The sequence below is a fragment of the Aotus nancymaae genome, unplaced genomic scaffold (genome assembly GCF_030222135.1).
Source record: "Aotus nancymaae isolate 86718 unplaced genomic scaffold, 86718_ANA_hifiasm-v0.15.2.pri h1tg000058l, whole genome shotgun sequence".
Classification (NCBI taxonomy): Eukaryota; Metazoa; Chordata; class Mammalia; order Primates; family Aotidae; genus Aotus; species Aotus nancymaae.
The window spans coordinates 12,028,157-12,040,697 of NW_026988472.1; the positions used below are offsets into that span (position 1 = coordinate 12,028,157).

A 12,541-nucleotide genomic window follows, 5' to 3' on the forward strand; every position below is an offset into this window, starting at 1 on the left:
TACAGTCCTTAAAAGGTAATGGATATGCTTTAAAAATCAAAGAAAGGGGCCGGGCACAGCGTCTCACACCTGTAATCCAAGCATTTTGGGAGGCCGAGGCAGGTGGATCACCTCAGGAGTTTGAGACCAGCCTGCCCAACATTGGGAAACCCCGCCTCTACTAAAAATAAACAAACGTTAGCCTGGCATGGTGGCAGGTGCCGGTAATTCCAACTACATGGGAGGCTGAGGCAGGAGAATTGCTTGAACCTGGGAGGTGGAGGTTGCAGTGAGCCAAGATAGTGTCACTACACTCCAGCCTAGGAGACAAGAGCCAAACTCTGTCTCAAACAAAAAAAAAAAAAAAAGAAAAATTTCAAGAGTTGCAATTCATCTGATAATTTAATGTCCTATAGCTATTAAACCAAGTTAAGCATTATTTTCCCAACAGAAAACAAAAATGAACATCTTATTCTCTTACTAAGCAGCAATACAAATGTTTCATTAAAATTCATCTCCACAGTTAAATTTCCATAATGCTAATGTGAGATAAAATAATGGCATTTGTTAATTCTAATGGAAATTCAGTCTGAATAGAAGTAAAATAACTCAGGAGTACAAGAAGCACTATATAGGGCCGGGTGCGGTAGCTCACGCTTGTGATCCCAGAACTTTGGGAGGCCAAGGTGGGCAGATCACGAGGTCAGGAGTTTGAGACCAGCCTGGCCAACATGGTAAAACCTCATCTCTACTAAAAATACAAAAATCAGCCAGGAATGGTGGTGCACACCTGTAATCCCAGCTACTCAGGAGGCTGAGGCAGGAGAATCACTTGAATCCAGGAGGCAGAGGTTGCAGTGAGCCAAGATTGCACCACTGCACTCCAGCCTGGGTGACAGAGCGAGACTCTGTCTCAAAAAAAAAAAAAAAAAAAAAGCAGCACTATATATGTACCAGGCACCATACTAAGTGCTCTACAATCATTCACTCAATCCATAAAAAACCCTAGAAGAGTTGTGCACTATAACTATCTCTGTTTTATGCTTGAGAAAATTGAGGCACACGGAGGCTACGTAACTTGTCCAAGGACACACTGTTAGTCAGTCCTTGAGCTTATCTCAGGCATAGACAGTCTGGCTCCTAAATACATTCTCTTGGCTGCTTCTTCATATTCAACCATATTCAGACAAAAACAATTGCTTACTAGGTGCACAAATCAATGGAATAGAGAGTTCATAAACAGGCATCTCTCTATATATATATCTATATAGAACACACTATATAGATTATATATATATATACACAGAGATAGATGGAGAGAGAGAGTGACAAAGCTGCAAAGGCAATTCAATAGAGAAAGGATAGTCACTGGAACAACTGGACATCTATATGTAAAAAGAAAAAAAAGAATTTCAATCAGCACCTTGCAACATATACAATAATTAACTCAAGATGAATCACAGAACCTAAATAGAAAACCAAGAACTATAAAACTTCTTGAAGGAAACAGAGGAGAAAAAATTTGCAATCTTGGTTTATAAGATTTCCTAGATGTGAAACCAAAAACACAATTCATAAGAGAAAAAATGGAAACTGGACTTTTACCCAAATTGAAAATGTTTGCTCTTCAAAAGACACTCTTAAGAGAAGTTATTAACTGGGAAAAAGGTATTTGCAAAACATACATAAACAGAGGACTTGTAGCCAAGATATATAAAGAGCTCTGAAAAACTCAATAATAAGAGAACAAATAACCCAATAAAAAATGGGCAGAGGATTTGAATAAACACTTTACCAAAGATATATGGATGGCAAATAAGTACACGAAAAATGCTCAACATTTAAGAAAATGCAAGTCATTAGGGAAATGCAAGTTAAACTACAATGAAACATCACTACGTACCTATTAGAATGGCTAAACAATTTTTTTTTAAGCTAGGCCAAGTGCAGTAGTTCACAGCTGTAATGCCAGCACTTTGGGAGGCCAAGGTGGGACGATCGCTTGATGCCAGGAGTTTCAGACCAGACTGAGCAACACAGCGAGACTCTGCCTCTACAAAACATAAAAATAGTAGCCAAGTGTGGTAGCAGACACATGTAGTGTAGTCCTAGCTACCTGGGAGGCTTAAGTGGGAAGACTACCGGAGCCCAGGAGATCCAGGCTGCAATGAGCCATGATCATGCCACTGTACTCCTACCTAGGAGACTGAGCAGACCCTGTCTCTTAAAAAGAAACAATTAAACCTGACAATACCAAGCAAGTGATGTGAGGATGTGGAGCAACTGTATCTCTCATATATTGCTGGTGGGCAAAATGGCATAGCCACTTTGAAAAATAGTTTGGCAGTTTGTTTTTAAAATTTTTATTTTTATTTTATAGAGACAGGGTCTTGCTCTGTTGCCCAGACTGGAGTGCAGTGGTGTAATCAGAGCTCACTGCAGCTTCAAACTCCTGGGCTCAAGTGATCCTTCTGTCTCAGCCTCCCAAGTAGCTGGGACTATAGGCATATGCTGCTATGCCTGGCTATGTTTGTCCATTTTGTAGAGATGGGGTCTCACTATGTTGCCCAGGCTGGTCTTGAACTCCTGGCCTCAAGTGATCCTTCTGCCTTGGCCTCCCAAAGTGCTACGATTACAGGTGTGAGCCACTGACCTGGCAGTTTTTTGTAAAGTTTAATAAACAATTTCCATATGATCAGCAATCCCACTCATAGGTATTTACCCAAGTGAAATGAAAACTTATGTTCACTCAAAAAACTGTACACAAATATTTATGGTAGCTTTATTCATAATTCCCAAAACTGGAAACAACCCAAATGTCCTTTAACTGATGAATGGATAAACAAACTGTGATACATCCATACAATGGAATACTACTCAGCAATTAAAAAGGGACTCCTGGTCTGGCATGGTGGCACATGCCTGTAACTCCAGCACTTTGGGAAGCCAAAGCAGGTAGATCACCTGAGCTCAGGAGTTCGAAACCAGCCTGGGCAACATGTCGAAACCCCATCTCTACCAAAAAGATACAAAAAATTAGCTGAGCATGGTGGCACTCGCCTGTTGTCTCTGCTACTTGGGAGGCTGAGATGGGAGGATCACTTGAGCCCTGGAGGTTGAGGCTGCAATGAGCCAAGATTGTGCCACTGCACTCCAGCCTGGGTGACACAGTGAGATCCCATCTCAAAAAAGGGAAAAAAAAAAAAAAAGAACTCCTGATATATGCAACAACATGGGTAAATCTTAAATACATTATGCTAAGTGAAAGAAGCCAGACTCAAAAGGCTATGTATTGTATGATTCCACGTATATGACATTCTCAAAAAGACAAAACTATAGGGATAGAAAACTTATCAGGAGCTGGGAGTCAGGCTGACTACAAAGGAGCAAACTGACTACAAAGGAAGAACTTTTGGGGGATGATGGAACCATTTTATATCTTGATTGGCGATAGCTACACAACTGTATTTATTTGTCAAAACTCATAGAACCATACACTTAACAAGGGTAAATTTTACCGTGTGTAAGTTACACTTCAATTAAAACAAATGTTTAAAATTTAAACATTGTTAAGTCAGCTTCAGGGCTAGGCAGCCATGTAGCTAAGAGGTTATTTCACAAATGAAAACATTAGTGCCACATAATTATAGAAATAATAAGACCAGTATCTTGAGCTTACTCATGAGCTTTGCTTATTGATTTGAGAAACTGAAGTACTTATATTTATATTAGCTTACCATGTTGTGAAATATATAACCACAAAATAGAATTATGAAATCTTTTTTTGAGACAGAGTCTCGCTCTGTCGCCCAGGCTGGAGTGCAGTGGCACAATCTCAGCTCACTGCAATCTCCGCCTCCCAGGTTCAAGTGATTCTCGTGCCTCAGACTCCCAAGTAGCTGGGATTACAGGTGCGTGCCACCGCACCCGGCTAATTTTTTATATTTTTAGTAGAGACGGTGTTTCACCATGTTGGCCAGGATGGTCTCGATCTCCTGACCTCGTAATCCACCCGCCTCGGCCTCCCAAAGTGCTGGGATTACAGGCATTATAGGCATGAGCCACTGCACCCAGCCCAGAATTATGAAATTTTAGGATTGAAAAGATTACCCATATCATCTAATATGATCTGAATCTATTTTATATCCTATCACATTTCCTTTGTTCATCTAGCTTTGCCTGAATGTTTCTAGCAATGCTTACCTCCCCTCATGAGCTGCTCAGAGAATTAGAGAAGTGGAAAGGATCTTAGGAAACTGAGGCTAAAAGCTAAATTACTTTACCAGTGAGGTATAGTTGGGTGCAGAATATAAATTAAAATTCCAGCCCCATATACTTTTCACTCTCTATGCTTTTTACCTTTATCAAAATTTTATATAGGTGAAGAAATTGGAACACTCACACATTGCTGGTGGAAATATAAATGGTGCAAGCACTCTAAAAAATAGTTTAGCAGTTCCTCAAAAAGTTAAACACAGAGTTATCGTATGACCCAGCAATTTCAAACCTAGATGTGTACACAAGAGAAATGAAAACATGACCAGACAAAAACTTGTATATAAATGTTCATAGCACCATTATCCACAATAGACAAAAAGTAGAAACAGCCTGAATGTCCAACAGCTGATGAATAGATAAATAAAATGTGGTATATCCATATAAAGGAATAAGGTTTTGATATGTTACAATATGGACAAATTTCAAAAACATGCTAAGTGAAAGAAGCCAGTCACAAAAAGCTAAATATTGTGGCTCCACTGAAGTGAAATATCCAAAATAGAAACACCTATAGAGACAGAAACTAAGTTTGTGCTTTCCAGGGGCTGGGGAGACGAGAATGGGGAATGACTGCTAATGGGTATAAGGTTTCTTTTTCCAGGGATGAAAATTTTCTAAAATTCGATCACGGTGATAAGCCTGTGAACTTACTAAAAAATACTGAATCATATACTTTATTTTAAAACTAAATTTATTTTAAATTTTTATGGATATATAATAGTATTATGCGTTTATGGGGTACATGTGATGTTTTCATACAAGCATACAACACTGTAATGATCAAATATGGGTAACTGGGACATCCATCACATCAAACAGTTATCATGTCTTTGTGTTGGGAACATTCCATGTTTTCTCTTCTAGCTATTTCGAAATATACAATAAATTATTATCAACAATAGTTGGCTGTGGTGGGTAGTGGGGAGGAGAGGATGAACAGTGGTTGGTTAACGAGTACGAAAATACAGTTAAATAGTCAGGCACCGTGGCTCCATCATAATTTTGCCAAGTTACTAGTTCTGAAATAAAGTGTAATCCCAGCACTTTGGGAGGCTGAGGCAGACCCATCATTTGTGACCAGGAGTTCGAGACCAGCCTGGCCAACATGGCAAAAGCCCATCTTTACTAGAAAATACAAAAATTAGTTGGGCATGGTGGCACGTGACTGTAATCCCAGTTACTCAGGAAGCTGGGGTGGGAGAATCGCTTGAACCCAGGGGGCAGAGGTTACAGTGAGCTGAGATCATACCACTACATTCCAGCCCAGGCAACAGAGGGAGACTCCATCTCAAAAAAAAAAAAAAAAAAAATACAGTTAGAATGAATTATATACTTTAAATGGGTAAACTGTATGGCATATGAATTATATCTCTAAAAAGCTATTTTTAAAGTTAACAAACAAAGAGTTAGTTATATCCTTTAAACAACTTCATGTAGAAGATTTAAAACCTACTGGCAAATTCTCTGACACTCCTTCCATTAAGAGATCACCTCCTCTTGAAACTGGGTGGGCATTTGTGACTGCCTCAGCATTACTTCTGCCACATTCAAATTAAGTCAAATTAAGTGACTTAAGAATTCACTTAAGAATCTAGTTAGAAAAAATCATGCAGCTTCTGCCAGTCTCTCTGAGGATGCTTGCCCTTGGAACCTTGCCATCACACTGTGAAGAAGCCAGGGCTACATGGAGAGGCCCCAGCTGAGCTCCCAGCCCAAAGCCAGCATCAGCTTGCCAGCCAGCTAGGTGGTCAAGCCATCTTGAAAACGGTCGCGGCTGATAGCACATTGATCAGAGTCACCCTGCTTAACCTTACACAAATTAAAGAGTTGTGAACAAAATATTTGCCATTATTTGAAGCCATTAAGGTTTAGGGTGGTTTGGCACACAGCAATGGGTAACTAGAATACTTTTCATACTTAAAAGAAGGATAAAAACAGTATCTAGCCTCCTCCTACTCAGTGCAGACACTTCTTTCTAGCAGATGATCACCCCAACTGTCCGAAAGTTTTGACTAACAAGAAGATCAGGTCCTCAACAAAGCTACCACTTCCACTGATAACCGACTCTGGGAATTATGATCTGCCTTATATTAAAACCAGTTCTGTCATGCCCAACCTCTGGTTTAAGTTCTTTCCTCAAGGTGACCATTATTATCTAAAACCTCTTCTTCAGAACAGGCCTTAACCTTACTAAACAGTAGAGAAATCTTTAGCTTTCTTCTACTATATAGCTGAGGAACGTGAAGTGCACAAATTGGCTGCTTTACCTAAAGTTACACAATAGATAGTTGAATTTCTGGCATAAGGTTTTTGTTTAGTATTATTTCTATTGAATATGAGGCAAATATAACAGATACAACATGTGTTGTCCATACTCAAATCACAATTTTCATACTTAAGCCATCACTGTTTAGAGAGTTAATCCTCATTTCTATTATCTAGGAGGAAGAGTATGGGCATGAATAACTGGAAGATGAAAACCACTTTTCTGTACCACTTTTCCTCACCTCATGTGTACTTAAATATTTCCTGTTTTAACTCCAGAAAGCCAGTAAACTCTTGCAGGGCAGGGATAAGTCTTATAATTGAGTCTTACTTGGTGTTTGAGTACATATATACTGAATAATTTGCCTACCTATGGGTGGCAGCATACAGATAAGGATAAAAGCATTTCTTTTGAAATAATGTAAACACAAGTCTTACAATCCAAAAATATTTCTCATTACATCAGTGTAGGAATTGTATAGTAAACTTTCTTCTTTTTCAAAGTCAGCAGCAATAGAAAACGAGCTGTTGACTACAGTATGTCAATTGCTATGACAATGCTTAGTCCCCAAACATTCTTTCTAATTGAGACAATTTCTCTCAGCTTCAGTCCCCCTAAGGCTGACCCAATTACACAACTCAAACCCCAAAACCCAAGGGGTGCCTCTCAATAAAGATACTCTAGGCTGGGCGCAATGGCTCATGCCTGTAATCCCAGCACTTTGGGAGGCTGGGGCGGGCAGATCATCTGAGGTGAGGAGTTCAAGACCAGCCTGGCCAACATGGTGAAACCCTGTCTCTACTAAAAATATACAAAAATTAGCCAGGCATGGTGGTGCACGCCTGTAATTCCAGCTACTCAGGAGGCTAAGGCTGGAGAATCACTTGAACCTGGGAGGCGGAGGTTGCAGTGAGCTGAGATCGCGCCACTGTATTCCAGCCTGGGCGACAACAGAGAGTCCATCTCAAAAAAAAAAAAAAGATACTCTGATTACACAACTTAAGGAAAAATATAAACACTCAAGTTGCAAGGAAATTTTTCAGGCAACCCATTTTGTTTTTACATTAAAAGTCTTAAAAGTTGAATGGTAATTGTCTGATAGAACTTTAAAACTGTCTATGCTATAATCCATGATCGCATTCCAGAAGCCTAAACTTTTAATACAAATCATTTCTATTAATATGCATGCATCATATCTCATTTGTGTTCTCTGGGCTATACTTGCATTCTGTCCCTTTTAAGGTACAAGTGAAATCTTCTAGGAGCAAGCAAGACCACGCTCAGTAAAAGTATCATTGGAGTAATACAGAACATTTGCACACTAGCCCAGATTGACCTCATGGGAGGCAAGGAACTAGAAAAACATATTTTATTTATTTATTTTTTCAGTCTCACTCTGTTGCCCAGGCTGGAGTGTAGTGGCCCAATCATGGCTCACTGCAGCCTCTAAGTCCTGGGCTAGGCGATCCTCCCACCTCAGCCTCCCGAGTAGCTGGGACTACAGGTATGCACCACTATGCCCCACTAATTTTTGTATCTTTAGTAGGAATGAGGTTTCACCATGTAGCCCAGGCTGGTCTGGAACTCCTGGGCTCAAGAAAGCCACCAGCCTTGGCCTCCCAAAGTGCTGGGATTACAGGCATGATTCACCATGCCTGGTCCCAGAAAAAAATATTTTAAATTGTATAAAATTTAACAAGCTATCTTAAATGAGGCACCTTAGAAAGAATTCCTAGTAATTCCAAAAGAAAAAAAATCCAAAAAGAAAAAGCTATGTTGGGAAATGTGGTATCTGCATTGTCTCAAAACGTAAGCTGGTAATTCTCTTTAATAGTCCAAAAGATTTTAAAATTGGGTTGTTTTCAGAATATAATGCTCATTTGGTTACAAATTCTCATTTTGATTCATTGAGTTGATTAAGATTTTCACGTTTATTATACACACACCCAGAAGCATGAGCTTATTTCACATATCCAGTAACATCTCTTACATCTCTACAACTACAGAACTTAGTAGTTTCTCAACAAAATCTGTTCTCTGTAAGCTCAAAACAGTGTCTACAATTGAAAGTTTACTACACACTCATTTGTAAGAAAAAGCTTAGATGTCGGTGTCCAGTATTATATTTCTCAATGCATTTACTCAGCCAATGGGCAAAAGAAGAAGAAGAAAAAAAAACCAGGACACACCCACTTATCTAAAAGAAGGATTAACATGAGAAATCCCAACTAACCCAGATATCATGTTAATAAATGTTAACTGTAAAACAATTTATTGTGAAACGATGAGTCATACATAGGCAACCAAGACTACTATAAATAAAAAACAAAGGCATTTTATGTAATTTAGATGTAGCCTGGGTTCAGAAGAAAAAACTAAAATAAAAACATAATATACAGCTTTCTCTGTGGCAGACAGTTCAAGCTAAAAGAACATTGTTAGTGATCTTTTAAAAACCGCCTATCAAACTTTAAATGGCAGGTGCGATCTTCTTGTGAAATAGACAGCACAGTACTTTCTTCCCCTACATTATAAAATACTGCCATCGAGTATGACTAAGAGAGAATGTACTGCGTGACCCAAGAAGGGTGTGTATGAGAAGTAGGGGCAGAAAGATGGGGCTGAGAAAAACTGCAAAAAGCTTTCAATTTCTTAACTCTGACTCTTCGAGACCAGAGCTTACCTGAATACATTCTCTTGGGGATTGGAAATCATGCAGAAAGTTCTATGACTCCAAAACGTCAATACGTTTACTATAAAGTATTCTTGGGTAAAGATGTGTTGCCTTAAGCAAGGAGGTAACTGTTCATAATACTCATTTGAAAAACCCCTTATTTTGTTTGGGCGCAATAACTGGTAAGTCTATCAAAGTATTTTAGTAGGCACAAATGAAGAACTATATACAAAGAGGAACTATTATGAAATATATGACCAAGTGTGTTTTGTGTAAGACTAATGGACGTTTTCAAAGTTTTTTGGTTTCTGGCTATATACAAAAGTGAAAATAAGGACGTTTTCATTCATTTAAACCAACAGTAAAATACTACCTGGTTTATGCCGCTTATTTTCACCTTACAGTCTTAATACACATTCCAAGACTGATTCGATAGTCATTATTTCTTTCGGATAACTGGAAGAGGAGGGAGAATAAAAGCATACATTAAACAGTCCACTCAGTAATTGAGAAAATTCAGCAGTGAAATATATCATGAGGCACGAAAGAGATTTACCGGGGAGGGCAGACAAAAGAGAAAACAGCCACAGCACATTAAGCCCCGGAAGAGATGAGAATCAGTCCCATATACATAACTCGACGACTGAACAAAACCCCGCCTGGCGCTGCCAGTGGGTGAAACCAGGTGCTGTGCGATACAGGGCGTTCCCGGCTCTTTCCCTCTCTAGAACTGATCATCCCCGACAGGAAGTCAGAGCAAGGCAGGGTTCGGAACCCGAGAAAGCTCCCGGGTGGGTCTGTCTAACAAGACAACAAACTCTAAGACTCCTTCCGGAGCTCCACAACCCTCCAGGCGCCCTCGCTAGCGCTGTACTTGACGCCCCCGAGTCCCAAAAAGTCGTGCACCCGGACTTCAGCTACCCGTGTTCAACAGAGTGCGGCAGCGGTAGGGTCGGCCCCCTCAGTGGTCCCGGGCCATAAGGGACCCTGGCGGAGCGGCTCAGGAAGGCCGAGACGGCGGCTACACGACTTTCACTACCTTCTCGCGCTGATCCCAGCTGTACTGCTTTGGCCGCTCCTCCTCGTTCTCGGGCCGCGACTCCCTGTCAGCCTTCCGTCTCTTGGAGAAGAAGCAGCCCATGGTCCCAACCCGCGGGGCTCGCTGGCCGGCTCACTCGCTCAGGCACCTCCTGGAGTGTGGCGTGAACCCTGGACACCCGGCTCCGCAGCGCTCCCGACAACGCCCCGCGGAACCACCCAACAGTCCGTAGCCTCTGTTTGCCCACCAGGCCCCGCACCCCTTCCCCTTTTTCGTCGCCCGGACGACCCAGCCCAGCCAATGAACGTTCAGCGCCTCTTGAGCCAATTAAAGCCTCTCAAGTAGTCCTGCGCAGCCTATGGAGAGAGGCCGACGTACTCACACACCAATCCACGCCTGGCTTCTCCATTAGCCCCAAGCGGTGGGGCGGGCCGGTTCTAGCGCAAGCACGGCCAACCCCGCCCTTGGCCCCGCCCCTCCTGGGACTTGGTGGGCTCTCCTGCTGGTGGGAGGCCAGGCTCGGCATCCGCGTTTTTTTGCCCCTGGTTCATAAATTTGCAAGTTCAAGGCGCGGGAGCGGTCTCTAGTCGAACATTAGATTTATCTTATGATGAAAGTTGTGAGGGAACAGAAATTCCTGCGGACACAAAAAGACCCTGAAATTTGTATTCCTAAATCCTCTTCTCCCCTTATCACCCTTCCTACCACCCTCTCATTGCCTGGCCAGGTTCACTCCCTCAATAACTGTACCCCATAACCTCCCAATCCTCTTCTGTGCTTTTTATCTTTTCTTTCTTTCTTTCTCTCTCTCTTTCTTTCTTTCTTTTCTTTCGTCTTTCTTTGACAGGGCCTCGCTGTGTCACTCAGGCTGCAGTGCCACAGTCAACTCATTGCAACCTTGAAACCTTGACTTCCTGGGCTCAAGCGATCCTCCTGCCTCAGCCTCCCTGCTGAGTAGCTGGAACTACAAGCAAGCACCACCAGCTATATATATATATATATATATAGTACTTTTGTAGTAATGGGATCTTGCTATGTCGCCCAGGCTGATCTTGAACTTCTGGGCTCAAGCGATCATCCTGCCTCAGCCTCTCAAAGTGCTGGGATTACAGGCAGGAGCCACAGCACCTGGCCACCTTCTGTGTTTTCTTAAGACTTTCACATATGGTTCTAAAATTGCACAAGTACTTAGTAAAATAGTTAATTGTGTATCATTTCCCTATACGAATTGTCACTTTCCTGAGAAAGTAATTACATACTTTGGTTCATAGGTTCATGCCTGCTGGGACTACAGGCATGAACACCTGCGCTCAGCCCAAAAGTGCATCCACTTTAAGACATACTGTAAAGTATGTAATTCTCATAGTAATTGAGAAAATTCAGCAGTGAAATATATCATTACAGGTTCACGCCTGTAATCCCAGCACTTTGGGAGGCCAAGGCAGGCGGATCACAAGGTCAAGAGATCGAGACCAGCCTGACCAACATGGCAAAAACCCATCTCTAATGAAAACACAAAAATTAGCCGGGCATGTTGGTGTATGCCTGTAGTCCCAGCCACTCGGGGAGGCTGAGGCAGAAGAATTGCTTGAACCCAGGAGCCGGAGGTTGCAGTGAGCCAAGATCGCACCACTGCACTCCAGCCTGGGTGACGGAGGGAGACTGTCTCAAAAAAAAGGGGGAGGAGTGGATGTACCTTTGAATCCCCGACACCTGGCCCAATTCCATACTAGATGCTCATTGCAACGTTTATTAAGTGAATGAATGAATGAATGCGTGGGTGTTAGTGAAGGAAGCATTTATAAAGTTTCCCCCATTCCTTCCCAAAGAAACTGACAGAACTGTGGGGGTGGGAGGCATGTGGATTTATGGTAAAGGAGTTCTCCTCATGGAGTTTATAGCCTCATTGAGGACATAAGCATTGCATATGAGCAATCAGATCTGTTCTAAGCAAATGGCGCAGGGTTTGTGAGAATATATTTAAAAATACACCCACCAAATATTTACATTTGTTATACGTGGGTTGAATTTTACTGCAATACACATGCATTGCCTATGTAATAGAAAAGAAAGGTAAGTCAGTTTCTCTAAGAAACAGTATTTTGACATCTCAGTACGACGTCAAATGCTGATCACTTGAGGTTCAAATTTGGTTATGTTTTAAATTTCCCACACTTATTCACATCTAGTTTGTATCCTAAATGAGCCTCCGACTTCTTTTTTTTTTTTTTTTTTTTTTTTTTTTGAGATAGAGTCTCGATCTGTCACCCAGGCTGGAGTGCAATGGCACGATCTCCACTCACTG

General features: G+C 41.5%; 1 protein-coding gene across 3 annotated transcripts in view; it reads right to left on the reverse strand.

Annotated features, from left to right (window-relative positions):
- Positions 1-10,482, reverse strand: part of LOC105711075 (protein XRP2) — a 47,899-nt gene extending 37,417 nt beyond the window's left edge. Inside the window, exons 1-2 of one of the 3 annotated variants that reach the window (XM_064364392.1) lie at positions 10,237-10,251; positions 9,571-9,653 (exon numbers count right to left, since the gene is read on the reverse strand). Coding sequence is in view for 1 of the 3 variants with exons in the window: in XM_064364390.1 (XP_064220460.1) it covers positions 10,237-10,338 (102 nt within the window). In the remaining 2 variants the exon portion in view is untranslated. The other 2 variants (XM_064364390.1, XM_064364391.1) reach the window with 2 other exon arrangements.
- Between the last annotated feature and the right edge of the window lie 2,059 nt (positions 10,483-12,541).